A 15906-nucleotide genomic window follows, 5' to 3' on the forward strand; every position below is an offset into this window, starting at 1 on the left:
TTGAAACAATGCAAGTTAAAAACAATATTTTGTGTATATATACTCGCATTTTATATATATATATATATATATACAGGTGCTGGTCATAAAATTAGAATATTGTGATAAAGTTCATTATTTTCCATAATGTAATGATAAAAATTAAACTGTCACATATTTTAGATTCATTGCACACCAACTGAAATATTTCAGGTATTTTATTGTTTTAATTTTGATGATTTTGACAAACAGCTCATGAAAACCCAAAATCCCTGTCTCAAAAAATTAGAATATTATGAAAAGGTTCTCTGAATGAGTAATTAACCTCATCATCTGAATCAACAAAGTAACTCTAAACACCTGAAAAAGATTCCTGATGCCTTTAAAAAACTCCCAGCCTGGTTCATTACTCAAAACCGCAATCATGGGTCAGACTGCTGACCTGACTGCTGTCCAGAAGGCCATCTGGACAGCCTCAAGCAAGAGGGTGAGAAACAGAAAGAAATTTCTAAACGAATCGGCTGTTTGCAGAGTGTTATATCAAGGCACCTCAGTGGGAAGTCAGTAGGAAGGAAAAAGTGTGGCAGAAAACGCTGCACAACGAGAAGAGGTGACCGGACCCTGAGGAAGATTGTGGAGAAGGGCCGATTCCAGACCAAATTCAATTTTCATCTCCATAAAGCTTTTCAGCAGATGGAAGCATGAAGTGCTCCAAAATCTCCTGATAGCTGCTGCATTGACCTGCCCTTGATAAAACACAGTGGACCAACACCAGCAGCTGACATGCCACCCAGACCATCACTGACTGTGGGGACTTGACACTGGACTTCTGGCATTTTGGCATTTCCTTCTCCCCAGTCTTCCTCCAGAGTCTGGCACTTTGATTTCCGAATGACATGCAAAGTTTGCTTTCATCCGAAAAAAGTACTTTGGACCACTGAACAACAGTGGTCCAAAGTGCTGCTTCTCTGTAGCCCAGGTCAGGCGCTTCTGCCGCTGTTTCTGGTTCAAAAGTGGCTTGACCTTTGACCTGGGGAATGCGGCACCTGTAGCCCATTTCCTGCACACGCCTGTGCACAGTGGCTCTGGATGTTTCTACTCCAGACTCAGTCCACTGCTTCCCCCAAGGTCTGGAATCGGCCCTTCTCCACAATCTTCCTCAGGGTCCGGTCACCTCTTCTCGTTGTGCAGCGTTTTCTGCCACACTTTTTCCTTCCTACTGACTTCCCACTGAGGTGCCTTGATATAACACTCTGCAAACAGCTGATTCGTTCAGAAATTTCTTTCTGTTTCTCACCCTCTTGCTTGAGGATGTCAGTGATGGCCTTCTGGACAGCAGTCAGGTCAGCAGTCTGACCCATGATTGCGGTTTTGAGTAACGAACCAGGCTGGGAGTTTTTAAAGGCCTCAGGAATCTTTTTCAGGTGTTTAGAGTTACTTTGTTGATTCAGATGATTATTTTTATTTTATTGCTCGTTCAGAGAACCTTTTCATAATATTCTAATTTTTTGAGACAGGGATTTTGGGTTTTCATGACCTGTTTGCCAAAATCATCAAAATTAAAACAATAAAATACCTGAAATATTTCAGTTGGTGTGCAATGAATCTAAAATATATGACAATGTAAGTTTTATCATGACATTATGGAAAATAATGAACTTTATCACAATATTCTAATTTTATGACCAGCACCTGTATACGGACATGTCAGTGCGCGTCTCCGAACAGGAGTGTGTGGAACTATACAGCAAGTTTCATGCTTTTAACCCCAGGGAAGAATGTATTTATGAAATATGGTGTTCACTTATAGGATGGAATAACCACAAAAGTCGTGTTGTAATTCCAAAAGTTTCCCAAAACTGAGTTTCACATTTAAACTAAACTTAAGTGGGTAAACAACTGCCTATATTTTCCTAAATCATCACTATATTTTTTTTCTCGATGTGAATTTGTTTTTTAAATGCAGCTTTCAAAGGAGTACGGTCCTGTGTTCAGCGTGAGAAAAGGCAGTGCGAGGCTGGTGTTTGTCTCTGGACTCAAGATGGTCAAAGAGGCTCTTGTCAGCCAGCTGGACAGCTTCGTCGATCGGCCAATTGTTCCCCTTTTTCACGTTACCTTCAAGGGCCTTGGTGAGTAGCCAAACAAGTGTATTAATTTATTATTCTCTGCTGAAAATTCCATTGTCTTTGGTCAGTTTTCATGCAAGCTTGTCCCTACGCCTAGCAGATCTTGGGTGAGAGACATTGGGAGATGCTGAATAGGTCACCAGTTTAACCTAGAGCAACACAACCTATTTTACACTTTAGTGTTCATTTATTTGAAAATATTTGTTCTTAAAATCTATTTTAAAATACTCTGATGTAACGTTATCGCAGGTATAGCTCTGAGTAACGGGTACTTGTGGAAGAAACAGAGGAAGTTCGCCAACGCTCACCTTCGCTACTTTGGAGAGGGACAGAAATCTTTAGAAAAATACATAGAAGTGGAGTCCAGCTTTCTTTGCGAAGCCTTCAACGATGAGCAAGGTAAGCAGACTTTAACGGAAACCAGTGAAAGAATTACGATTTACGCTCATTTAAATGTGATTTCTCAATATTTCCAGGAAAGCCATTTAACCCCCACTACATCCTAACAAACGCAGTGAGTAACATAATCTCATCTGTGGTCTTTGGACATCGATTTGAGTACTCGGACCCAAGCTTTCGGGAAGTCCTGGAGCTGGACAACGAAGCCGTTATTCTTTCTGGTTCCCTGCGGACTCAGGTATTCTTTTCTACCCGCTGAAAAGAAACTCTGCCTGGCTTGTCTGCAGCTGATCTGAGAGTCTGTCCCTTCATCTTCAGTTGTTTGACGCCTTCCCTGGACTGATGCAGCACCTGCCAGGGCCTCACCAGACCGTGCATACCAACTACAGGAAGATCCTGGTCTTTTTGAAAAAAGAGATAGAGAAGCACAGAGAGGAGTGGAATCCAGATGATCCTCGGGATTATGTCGACGTCTACCTGTCAGAGATGGAGAAGGTGAAAAGTTCATACGACATGAGACTTCTGTCGTGCGGTTTTGACGAAACACTGAAAAGCTTTGAGTTGCTGCCGTATAATTGGTCATTTGACTAGTAGAGATAAACAATTGAACAGATGAATGGTGTAATATTCATTAACATAATTTAGCAGATCCAATAGTCCACGAACACCACCAAATGGGTGGTGTTCATCAAGAAATCAAAACAGAAAAGTAACTGCTGGGTTCAACAAAAAAATAGCCATGGAGACGGTCAAAAACAAAAACACAGCTGTCTGTTATCTGCAGCCATCCATGCTGCATGTTTGCCATATTTCTGAAACAGTAACAAGAAGCTGTGATGCAAATGTTCCCTGCTGGGTAGCCGTCAGCCATGCTTCATTTTTGGCGTCTTGAGATAGTCGGATTCGTCAGCAAACCCTTAGAAGCTGGTCAACCATGGAAAAAGTCCACTGCAGGACATTGATCACTGGCAAGAGAAACTTCACACAAGCTGCGTGAATTATGTTTAAAGTGAGAAATGTTAGCAGAGCTCTTGTTGTAATGAGATTAAATTCCAATATTTTTTGATGTCTTGTTAGAAAAAAGAGGATCCCCAGGCTGGCTTCAACACTGAAACGCTGCTGGTTAGCACTCTTGACCTCATCGAGGCTGGAACAGAAACCACTGCCACCACATTGCGCTGGGCCCTTCTGTTCATGTTGCACTACCCAGAGATACAGGGTCAGCGGGTTGTCACAAAACTGAAATATCCCAACTAAAACGGTGTTAGATTTCAACGCCCTTCTTCCTCTTCCGTCCTTTTTTCTCAGAGAAGGTCCAAGCAGAGATAGACAGAGTGATCGGGCAGTCTCGTCAGCCCACCGTGGCCGACAGGCCGAACTTGCCCTACACCGACGCCGTCATCCACGAGGTCCAGCGGATGGGAAACATCGTTCCCATGGGATTTCCTAAAATGGCGAGTAAAGACACAACACTGGGAGGATACTTCATTCCTAAGGTAGGAGAACACGTACCTCAGTTAAAACTAAATTTTATGTGACGAAATCGTTGGGTAGCCGCTGATGCCTGAAACGTGTCTCGTTGTTCAGGGAACATATATGACGACAATCCTGGCATCTGTGCTGTTTGATAAGAACGAGTGGGCGACTCCAGATGTCTTCAATCCCGAGCACTTCTTGGATTCAGAGGGAAAGTTTGTCAAGAGAGATGCTTTCTTGCCATTTTCAGCAGGTTGGTTACAAGGTTTCTGTTCAAAGCTTGCTCTCCTCTGTGTTTCTGTGCAATATTCACTGCAGAGTTCCTTCTTTTTGCCAACCTAATTGAGGACATTTGAGTATTAAATGTTTAACTTGGAAATGCGAGGTTGTCTGTATGCTCCACAAACCATAGAAGAGTACAACACTGAAGTTAGCTGTTGATTTGAGTGATAAAAAGGCTATTTAATTGTTTTCTTTTCTGGCCTGTGAACTAACTTAGGATGAGCAACATTTTAAAATCATGACAGAAGCGGTAAAGCACAGTTTTTGAGCTTGCATGCTGTCCACTTCAGTTTAACAATTTATATATTCAGTCTATATTTGTTATTTAAAGTGGACTGGAGGTCGAATCAGATACAGAAGAGTCAAGTTTGAAGTTTCAAAGAAATGTTTTTATGTGAAAACTCTCATCACAAATGAAACAAAACTAAATACTGATGGGTTAAACAGTCAAGTAGGTACTTAAATGTTTCTTTTACAAATGAAATATATTTTTAGCACGTTCCTGTTTTGTAAATGCATAAAATGGAGGCGAACATCGTCACCAATTAATAATTTTAGAATCCCGCAGATTTTTTTGAGTTCTACGTGGGTCAGCCCCAGATCCAATCGCCACCTACCTAAGAAAAGCAAAAGACGCACCGACGTCGCCTTTAAGCTCGTCATCAAAAATAAATGCACATGTACAATATGCTATAGCATATGCTGATCAAGCACGTCCCATTTCTCAACGCAGGTAAACGCATGTGTTTGGGGGAACACCTGGCCAAAATGGAGCTCTTCGTCTTCTTCTCAGTTTTGCTGCAGCGCTTCACCTTTTCCCCGGTTCCAGGAGAAATGCCTAAGCTGGAGGGCGTGATGGGCTTCACTTATTCCCCCGAGGAGTTCAGATTCCTGGCTGTGCCACGCTAACATGGGTTTCGCATACTTCTCATTGGGACAACAGCGCTGTATTAAAAATGTTTTCATTGGTCTGATGATGTATTCTAATCATAATTGTCTGATGATGTATTCTAATCATAATTGTCTGATGATGTATTCTAATCATAATTGTCTGATGATTAATATGATAATCATCAGATAAATGTTTTTTTATTGGCTGTAAGCCAATAAAAAAAACTGAAATTACTGAAAAACTGAAATTACTGAAATTATAAGGTTTTCCTTATAATTTCAGTCAAATTCAGTCAAATTACTGAATTTGACTAAATATGATAACATTTGGTAGTTTAAAGTGTTAATAGAAAAACCACAAAAATACGTGGATCAAAACTCTACTTTGCTATTTTAACCTTAGTAACATGTGATTTCTTTATCTGTGTGGAGCCAGAGAGTTTTACGATGCATCGCCCTGATACATCACCAATCTGTGTTAGTCTGTGATAAATATATTCTTGTAAATGAAACACATGTCTTAGTCATGCTGCACAAGCAGATCTGTGAAGTTGGTTCTGTATCTTTAAATGTCTCAGATTTGCTGCCGCATGAGAGCAATGTTCAGCTGTCTGCAAAGCAATTTAATCACGATACGCGTTTTGTGTTCTGGAGCAACGTAAGCACAATCTGTTGATCACTCTAATAGTAATTTGGTGAATGTAAAAAAATAAAAAGTAAACTATTGAGAGAGAGGATGGTTGAAGTATTTAGATTGTAATTTGTGTGCGATGTTTTATGTTCATCTCATTTCAAGACGATTTCATAACAGCTTAACATCGAACCAAAGAGAGAAGGGAAAATGTTGCATCATGGCAAAAGATAAACTTTTCATTCTTGGAATGTAATAAAGTGTTTATAATATGAACATTTGTAGTCTTTGAAATGGTGATTCATTTGTCAGACATTTTTTGCATTACCGATAAGTGACAGTTCAGCTCAAAGAACAAAGTGGAGAAGAAGTGAACTCTGCTGGGAAAAAAATAACAGTCAGTTTCTCTTATGACAACATTTGATAAATTCAGTGATTTTGCTGAATAATATTTGTGTTAGAGGCTGGGAGCTTTTTCTGCACAGTGTTTAGTTAAGCTCCACATAACAGCCCCGTAAAGCACAACTCATGTCTGTCCGGTTTGACCGTGAAACCGCCAAACGTTTAGCTTCAGCTTAGTTAAAATAACAAAGTAGTCGTGTCCAATTCCAGTCCCTTTGAGCCGATCACCTTTGAGCCGATCACCTTTGTCTTTAATCCCAGCACCAAGCCTTTCAGATTAGGTCTTTATTACTACTGCACACCTAAAGATCTGATTCTCAGCAGATTTTTGTTGGTAAAATAGTTCAAGCTCAGTCAGATTGAGCTGTTATGTATTTTTCTATTCTCTTCACAATTTTGGAGTATTTAGTGTCGACCTGTCAAATAAAACACAGCGTATGATTTTTGCAGGCACACATCTGACATTCCTCCAATTTTCTCAAGTTCCAGCTTGTTGAAACTCCTGGACATTAAATCTCCTGGGTGCCTTTTACCACTGGTGCACTTTGTGTCGTTGGGCCTGGCTCTGCTTACTTGGGAACATCTAATCTCTCATTTAGTTTTATCACAATCGGTAGCAAAGCTGGAGGATTCAAGAGTGCACAAACTGGCTGACGAATTAGGGGAGATGCCAACAGGAAGCCTTCCAAAACTGTCATTCTTACTAAATACAGACAAGTAATTCAGACTCTGAGCTAGTCGGGACACAGAGACCCTGTTTTATGTTTGTCCATCATATTTAATATCCATTATCACATTGTCTGAACTCTTAACAGGGATAGATAAAAGAAGGTTTTATCTTCCCTGGATTACAAAGGTTAGGCTTGTCAAAGGGCATGCAGGTGCGCTCTGCAACATTTGCACCACTTTCCCCTTTGCACAGCCTAAGGTGTGCTGTGATTTTCAGTTGCCTGCCAGGCGGCCGACACTGCAGACTTTGACTGTAAACAGGCATTGCAAAAACAAGAAGACTGTTGAGATAAGCATTTTCTTTTTTTCTGCTGCAGCCCGTTTTTTGCGCGCTTTAACTATGTGGCTTTATGATTTTTTGATGAGCTTTGACCTGAAGGGGCTTTTTTTGTTTCTTTTATCATTTCTTCTGATAGCTGATTACGTGAAGAACAGGAAACCATCAAACTTTCCTCCAGGACCAAGAGCTCTTCCCTTCGTGGGAAATATCTTGACTTTGGACAGCAAGCACCCACACGTTTATTTCACCAAGGTATCGCTTTGCATTAAGAGCCTAAAGTTATAGCTTTGTTTGGCTAAATTCATTGTGAAATGTGAATTAAAAAGCTGTTTTCAGGTGCCCTGAAAACAACTTTCTCTCTTTTTTTTGTGGGATTCAAACATTTCTACTGATGATAAATTCTGCTGTGAAATATTAAAGTTTGTAAATGTTCTTTTTACAACATTTTCAAAAGGTTGCTCCGATGAGAACCGCCCCCATTTCTAGGGCGGATGACCAAAATCAAATAATATATTAAAGAATTTCAGTAGTTGAATTAAGCTTTAGGGAGGCTGGGAGACGGGGCTGGCAAAAGAATGACAAGAGTTAAATATTAACTAAGGACGGACTGGGTAGATACAGAACCAAGCAAATAGTTGTTGCAATTTGTTAGATTTCTTTTTTTTTAATTCACAGTAAATATACATTGTGGTAAAAAATGTTTTTACATATTTTGCTGTTTGTCAATTTGCCACATTTAAATTTTTCAAATGATTAAATTTAAGGAAAAAGGTAACTTGCATACATAAAAATGTGGTTAAGTGATGATTTCATCTGTGATTGATCACAGATGAAATCTGTGTTTATCTTCCTCTAAGACAGAGGTTCCCAAACTGTGGGGCGCACCCCCTAGGGGGGGCGCCGTGTCATTGCAAGGGGGGCGCAGGAAGCCGTCTGGATGAAAAAAAAAAAAAACATTAACACTGTATGCGCTGGGTTTTTTACCTTAGAATGGCCAACTCTCTGTTATTCCTATGTCAATTTGATATTGTAGAGGCTTCCATACTTCCCATATTTGTGTCCTCTGTCACTTTTATCAACAGTTAAAACTGTTTAATCCGTTGTTAACATGTCCTAACCTGTTTTTCCGATCCGCCTTTAAACGCAACATGAGCGCTACACTCGCGCTGGGTTTACACCTGTGAAGGAGACCTGCTGCTGCTGGGCGGAGCTACGTAGGTTTGTGTTAGAATCACGGCAGCAAACCAGCAAAACCCAGAGAACTTTTCACAGTTTTTCCCTCCAAACTAACCGACTGAGTTGAGTAAAGCTGTTGGATGCAGGTAAAGTTAGCTAAAAGATGACTAGCTAATATCAATACAGAACCTTAAGCTTAACAAGTACCTTGTAGGCTACCGATGTTGGTGTCTATTTCCAGCTACGTACATTCATTTTGCCCCCAAAAAAGTCGACCCCCCCTGCCCCCCTGTCACACACGTCGTTTGTAATCTATAGGGGGGAAACCACTGGGGGGGCGCAGAAGAAAAAGTTTGGGAACCACTGCTCTAAGATAATATCTCAGAGGAATAATGAACTTACCCCTTCGTTAATTAACTGTAATTAACCACTTTTCTTTTCTCTCTTTTTTTTTTAAAAGTGACAGTCCACTAAATTTTCTCCTAAGGTGAACCTCTAATTTATCCATGAAACCACATACGGACCCAGATCAACAACTAAAATACTGCAGGCCGCAATTTCCTCTGTTAAGACACAAAAACAGCATCTAGAGAAATTTTTCAGAAGAGGAAAACGGACTTACATTTATCGCAAAATATCTTAATATCCAAGAGTTTGGAGAAAAAAAGTTGTAGACAGACAAGACAAAAGTGGAATCCCTTTGTAAACTGTATCTTGTCACATCTGGCAAACATAGTGGAGGTAACTGCAATGATTTTGGGGCTCTTTTGTTGTTACTGGTACCCATAAAATGTCCTTTACGCCCACATATTAAAAAAAAATGGAAAGAATGAAGTCAGTAACTGTTTGGGTGTCTGGAAGACGCCATACAGATTAACCTGTTACGTTCGCCGCAGCTGGCCGACCTCTATGGTAGCGTCCTCAGAGTCCGCCTGGGCCGGGATACGTTGGTGATTGTGAGCGGATATAAGATGGTGAAAGAGGCCATTGTGACGCAAGCTGAGAACTTTGTGGACCGGCCGTACGATGCAATCGCCGACAGGACTTCCACCGAGCCCTCAGGTGTGAAAATATTTTGGTTTCGTTGGACAGACATGGGTAATATGAGGCATTAACATTGTCATGCCTGCATGCTTATTTCTAGCTGGTCTATTCTTGAGCAACGGCGAAAAATGGAAGAGACAGCGACGTTTTGCTTTGTCTACGTTACGTAACTTCGGTCTGGGGAAGAACATGCTGGAGCTCAGCATCTGTGAGGAGATCCGACACCTGCAGGAGGAAATAAAGAGTGAAAAAGGTGGGTTACATTCACTGTGAAATACAGCACACGTTTTCTCTTTCTTCAACCGGGTCTTTCTCTTCGTCAGGTAAACTTTTCAGCCCAGCAGGCCTCTTCAACAACGCTGTGTCCAACATCATCTGCCAGCTTGTCATGGGGAAAAGATACGACTACACTGACCACAGGTTTCAGACGATGCTGAAGTACATGTCTGAGGTGATTTGGCTGGAGGGGAGCATTTGGGGCGAAGTAAGTTCAATAACCCCGATGGAGGACCGCTCTTTGTCACACACCGCGATGTGAGAGGTTTATTGTAAAACAGGATTTGTGATATTTGTCTTTATTGTCGTCTTTTTATCTTGTCTTCAAACAGCTCTATCGGGCATTCCCCAGAGTGATGAACTATTTGCCAGGTCGTCACAACAAAATCTTCAGGATTTACAACACCATACAAGATTTCCTTCACGAGGAAATACAAGAGCACAAGAAGGACTTGGACCATAACAATCCTAGAGACTACATTGACTCTTTTCTCATTGAGATAGAGAACGTATGTCACCAATCAGAGTTATTTTGCTCTCAAACACATCCCATTTCACTCTGCTATCATTAAGCAATTTGTCTTTTGTGCGTATCTGTGCAGCAAAAAGACTCCAACCTGGGCTTCACCGAGAGCAACCTGACTTTCTGCTCTCTTGACCTCTTCCTGGCAGGAACAGAAACAACAGCCACCACGCTGCAGTGGGCTTTGATTTTCCTGATTAAAAACCCCGACATCCAAGGTTGGTGGAAGACTCGGCTCTCTAAAGTGATTACAGCTCTGCTTAAAGCTTGCATGTTTTTTCATATTGTAAAAATGCCCCGATTCACTTGTTGACACACAACAATAAAGTGTTACCTTGAGCACAAAGCTCCAGGTCATATGGCACGGATGTCAGTTTCATAAATATTCCTGAACAACTGTAATAAAGAAAAGTTTGGGTTTGGATAGGGCACTGACCTGTGGTTGCCATGGATTCATTTTGCTCACCTAATGTAAAAACTAGAGGTGCACCGATTGCAGTTTCTGGTCGATCGCCGATCTTCGATCTTTTAAAAAGTTTAACCTGCTGATTCTGATTTTGGCCGATACCGATTTTGATATCAATATAGTAAGAAAGTCATTGAGTTGGCAGCAGTGGGGCCACTATTGTTAATTGTAAACGTGCAGACATGACTTTGAGGGCCGCTCTGTCAGTCAAACCTTTCTCACCAGAGAGTAAAAGAGAACAATAGTTGATTCTTAGACATTTACCAAGTTAGATAAGATCTGTGGATCACCAGATCACCGATCTCCCAAAACGAAGGAAATCGGCTCCAATTAATCTGTGCACCCCTAGTAAAAACCCATTTCTTACATACTGTTACATTGTTTTTTTTTTGTTGTTTTTTTTCCTTATACTGTAAAAAAGTATAAAAAAGTATACATGAAGGAATACATGTCCTTCATGTATTCAGCTAACTGAATACATGAAGGACAGACAGACAGGAGTGACACAGGGTTCAAGGAGAGTACATCAGAGACCAACTCTGATGCAAAATAGGATCAATGTTTGTTACTGAGGCAGGAGCAGGTGGAGCCATGACGAGACCACCAGGGGGATTTGACAGAAAGACAGCTGCATGTATGCTGAATCATACATGGCTGAGAGAGACCTAAGCAAAAACTGACTTTGTTGTTACAGAGAAAGTCCAGGCAGAGATTGACAGAGTGATCGGACAGAGTCGCCAACCCTCCATGGCCGACAGACAGAACATGCCGTACACTGATGCTGTGATCCATGAGATCCAGAGGATGGGAAACATTGTTCCTCTGAATGGATTCAGGGTCGCTGCCAAGGACACAACTCTGGGTGGCTATTTCATACCAAAGGTAAATTTACCGAGCAACTAATAAGCGATAAGCATTTGGGTAAAAGTGTTGTTTCTACTTTTGCTTCATTCTATTTAGTGAATTTTGATGTTTTTAGGGAACATCTGTGATGCCCATGCTGACATCTGTACTGTTTGACAAATCTGAATGGGAAACTCCAGACACCTTCAACCCCGGACACTTCCTGGATGCCAATGGAAAGTTTGTGAAGAGAGAAGCATTCCTCCCGTTCTCTGCAGGTACAGCACACACGTTTCTGAGTCAAGAGTTTCCAAACTCCTTTAGCTGAATTACTGGCATCACCACAAAATGTGAGAATTACTACACGTGGCACTATTTAAAGGGAAATAAAAAGACCTTCTAAACAAGATGTTGCTTTAACAACAGATCAAAAACAATCAACCAAACTCAAATAGCCTCACTTTTTGCTAGTGCAAGTATAGTCTTACAAAAAGGGTTTAGGTCAGAGGTGATTGAAAGATCCTCACAAAGCAAGACACAGGAAGCAGTAACCCTGTCTTTACAGAGATCCTGCAGCCCATTCCCAGCTATAGATTAAAGCTAATTAATCTAAGTCCAGTTCCTCAATTTCAAAAGAGAAAGCACTTACAACTCCACTTGTTAGCATAGTTGACAAGTACTATAAGATCTGGGTAGTTGGCAAGATGTCAGAAACTGGCTTTGAAAAAAATAAATTTCCCCGCGGACCACATAACAGTCAAGAATATATATAGTTATGTTTTTCTGTGTTTGTTGTGCAGGGAAACGTGTGTGTCTTGGTGAAGGCCTCGCTAAGATGGAGCTGTTCCTGTTTTTGGTCGCCTTGCTGCAGAAGTTCACTTTCTCTGTTCCTGACGGAGTCGAGCTGAGCACTGAAGGAATCACGGGAGCGACGCGCGTACCTCACCCCTTCAAAGTGTCTGCTGAGGCTCGCTGACAGATCCGCCATTACCGTTTGATCTCCAGAGAAGAATAATGTAGAAACAATGTAGAAAAAGCTCTTAATAGTCTTAGCAGTGCTTCTTGTTCAGCAAGATTCTGATTGCATGCATCTCTACGTTATAATCTGGGTGATGGTTTCATGTAACAATATAAGCTATTAGCAAACAATACAACATACTGTGACCTGCTGACTCCTACTGGGAGTTCAGGAGCAAGAAATCCTAGATGGCAGACAAAAAACAATTCACAAGACATTGAAATACTCCTGTTGACTACAAAATATGGCAACTTATCAAATTGTGAAGTAAAGACTTGTAAACATATAATTTGATGCTTACCGCTGCATTGAAAGATACAGAAAGATGAAACGTTTGCCATTTTTAATTGTAAATATTGTTAGTTTTTTAAAGATTGGTAAACTCCTTGGTGTGATGTGAATTTTTATTTGAATTTGAAAAATAATAAATAAAGGAAGTGTGTTTTATCATTATGGGGGCTAAGAATCACAAAAATGAAAGGTTTGTGACTGCCTTGCTTTCTTTGGTCCAATACTGATACTAGCACAATATTCACTGCCAGTGAACCTTAAATGCAACAGTCCACATACTATATGTAAATAGGTTGCCAATTTTTTATTATTATTATTATTATTATTATTATTATTATTATTATTATTATTATTATTAGCTTTAGCTTACTGAAACATCTCTCACCACCAACAGCTGTCATATGCAATGTGCAAAATACACATGAAGCAGTCTAGATGCTTTGTAGTTGCACTTTAATCAAGCAGCAGTATATAACTTTAATTAAAAAAAATGTTTTCTCCATATTTGTTAAAGTTGTCACCATGTTGTGACAGTTTGCTTTGAGACAGATAAACTGTGAAAAGATCAATCTCCTCCACCTCCTCCCTGACTGAATATTACTGGCTGAAGTAACGTGCCGTTCCGACCAAAAACAACCAATCAGAACCAGGAGAGTCTTAATGCTGTCAATAAATCTTATGCTAATGTGCTAATGGCAAAGAAACAACTTATAATTACAGAAAAACCGTTTATCTGCTGTCATTGGTAGCTATGCTAACTAGACTGAGCATTGTGACAGTTCGCTATGAGACAGATAAACTGTGTCATTTTTAATTGTAAATAGGCTGTGCTAGCTACAGCATAGCACAGAGCAAGGGGGAGGGAGGATGAGCAGCCACATGATTGACGGCGCTAAAACCTGCCTCCTGCCTCTGATTGGTTGTTTCTAGATAGCACTGGGAGAAAGCCGAAGAATTTTTTTTTTTTCTCACAGATGATCTCTCATATACCATACTGTCACAACACATTGACAGTTCTAACAAATATGTAAAAACATATATTTTTTATAAAAAGTTATATAATGCAGCTTCCCTTTTTTTGGTTCCTTGCTTCGGGGAAACACTGAATTCATGTGTGTGTAGAGCCGTTTAAACAAACATGCCTTGTCCTGCCTGAGCTTCCTGCTATTCAGTTTTATCCCTCTCAACCTAAAATGTTTTCAGAGCTTAGAGCTGATATGAAACCACTGAACACAAAGGCTACCCTGGCTGTTTGCATTAGGACTAATATATTCTATCACAGGGAAGATTTTCCTATTTATAAAGACTGCAGTTAGTATTCCCTGCTGGGTTTGCTTTGGCAACAGAGAAACTTGGATCCTTTATTTGAAGCCATCAGTTCTCAGCAGTTTCCAACAACTGCTCCTTTCAGGGAACATTTACAATTCATCAAGTGGCTTGAAATAAAAAACCTGGTAACACTTTATTTGAAGGGGGTTGAATAAGGCTGTCATGACACCGTCATAAACATAACATAACACCTGTCAGGGACATCAATAAGCCTTCATGAATATTTATGACTGTTGTCATAAAGCATCATTCAGTAAATTATGACACTTTTAATACAAAGTTGACATTATTCAAAATGTCTTTGTTATGACAACTTGACATTAACCATTACTGTTTAAACTTTACCTTTAATAACATAAAGTTACCTAATTTTTAAAGTGCAATCAGTAATACTTTTATAACAAATTTATATCAGTAATGATTTCTTGGTTAATGTCAAGTTGTCATAACAAAGACATTTTGAATAATGTCAACTTTGTATTAAAAGTGTCATAATTTACCGAATGACACTTTATGACAACAGTCATAAATATTCATGAAGGCTTATTCATGTGCATGGCAGGTGTTATGTTATGTTTATGACGGTGTCATGACAGTCTTATTCAACCCCCTTCAAATAAAGTGTTACCAAAAACCTTGATCAACCTTAGTTAAGTTCATGCAAACAATTAAATTGCAATAATTAATAAGGACAATAAAACCACAACGCAACAGGCTACAAACGCTCTATAGACCAAACAGTCTATGGGCTCAGAGGGTTCATGAGAGCTCTGATAAATAATAATCCGCTTGTTACGTGAAAGTTAAAGTTGTAGTCAAAAGCCTGACGACTCAATTAATCACCCAGATTACTGGCAAAGACAAAGAAGTGAATCTGAAAACGGCTGCTCTGCCTGCACATGCACCGATGAAACAACAAAACTCAAATCTCAACATGTGTCATAAAAAGAAAACCTTTTAACAAAGACGGCTGAGACGGTTATTCTAAAGGTTTTTGATCAGAATTCATTCTTTAATAAAAGGCATTTAATAAAATTAATTATCAGATCAGAAATGTTGTTCATGCAATTTGAAACAATATACATATAAATTATGAATATATTATATGAATATAAATTATTCTAAAGTAAAATAAGTTATGTTAACTTGATATTGAGTAAAAAAATAACAGAGAGGTGTGTTCTCTTTAACTAGGCGGGGACAGTTTTTTCTTGTGAAATAATTGTTTTCAATTGCAGCAATAAGTTAAAAATCACAATTCAAGATTAGTAAAGTTTAAAAATAAGGTTTAGACAACTTGTCTCTTGCTGTTAAATCGACTTCATGAACTTTGACTTAAATTGCACGATCAGTGCAGCAGGTGGACTTTCATTTTCAAGTTAAACTACCTTCAAATGTTTCACAGTGCTTGTTGGTTCCTTCCAGTTCAGTCGTGTTTCATTCTTTCTGCCTTTTCCTTTTGTTAAAACAAAGATTTGAGCCGTCATGCATGTGGATTCCCCTTCTTACCGTCAGTCTCTAATGTCATAAACACAAAGGTCTGCACTTAACCTTAACTAATGTAGTTAATTTCAGAATGGGCACAGTCTCGTAAATGTATGCAATCATGCTGCTGAATTAATACTTTGAATAGTAGCTTTTATTACACTGGTATTACAGAGGTTAGCTTTGTTGGGGCTGAGGAGGTAGAGTTAGCAGGATGTTATATAAGCCCTCCCTCCTTTGTGGAGTCTACATTATGTTTA

General features: G+C 39.7%; 2 protein-coding genes across 2 annotated transcripts in view; both read left to right on the forward strand.

Moving 5' to 3' along the window:
* The window catches only part of LOC106961248 (cytochrome P450 2J2-like), a 9568-nt gene extending 3508 nt beyond the window's left edge, over window positions 1–6060 (forward strand). Inside the window, exons 2-9 of the mRNA XM_015054840.1 lie at window positions 1946–2108; window positions 2355–2504; window positions 2582–2742; window positions 2823–2999; window positions 3582–3723; window positions 3813–4000; window positions 4092–4233; window positions 4996–6060. Of these exons, the coding sequence (XP_014910326.1) occupies window positions 1946–2108; window positions 2355–2504; window positions 2582–2742; window positions 2823–2999; window positions 3582–3723; window positions 3813–4000; window positions 4092–4233; window positions 4996–5171 (1299 nt within the window). The 3' untranslated portion in view covers window positions 5172–6060. The remainder of the gene's footprint in view (window positions 1–1945; window positions 2109–2354; window positions 2505–2581; window positions 2743–2822; window positions 3000–3581; window positions 3724–3812; window positions 4001–4091; window positions 4234–4995) is intronic.
* A 944-nt stretch (window positions 6061–7004) lies between these two features.
* On the forward strand, window positions 7005–12535 carry LOC106961244 (cytochrome P450 2J6-like). Its single transcript, XM_015054832.1, has 9 exons — window positions 7005–7447; window positions 9268–9433; window positions 9516–9668; window positions 9739–9899; window positions 10024–10200; window positions 10294–10432; window positions 11375–11562; window positions 11660–11801; window positions 12324–12535. Exons 1-9 carry the CDS (start codon window positions 7256–7258, stop codon window positions 12497–12499), a joined length of 1494 nt encoding a protein of 497 aa, XP_014910318.1. The 5' UTR covers window positions 7005–7255; the 3' UTR covers window positions 12500–12535.
* The last annotated feature ends 3371 nt before the right edge of the window (window positions 12536–15906 follow it).

This window comes from Poecilia latipinna, unplaced genomic scaffold (assembly GCF_001443285.1).
Source record: "Poecilia latipinna isolate Pla-1442-1.1 unplaced genomic scaffold, P_latipinna-1.0 Scaffold1281, whole genome shotgun sequence".
NCBI lineage: Eukaryota > Metazoa > Chordata > Actinopteri > Cyprinodontiformes > Poeciliidae > Poecilia > Poecilia latipinna.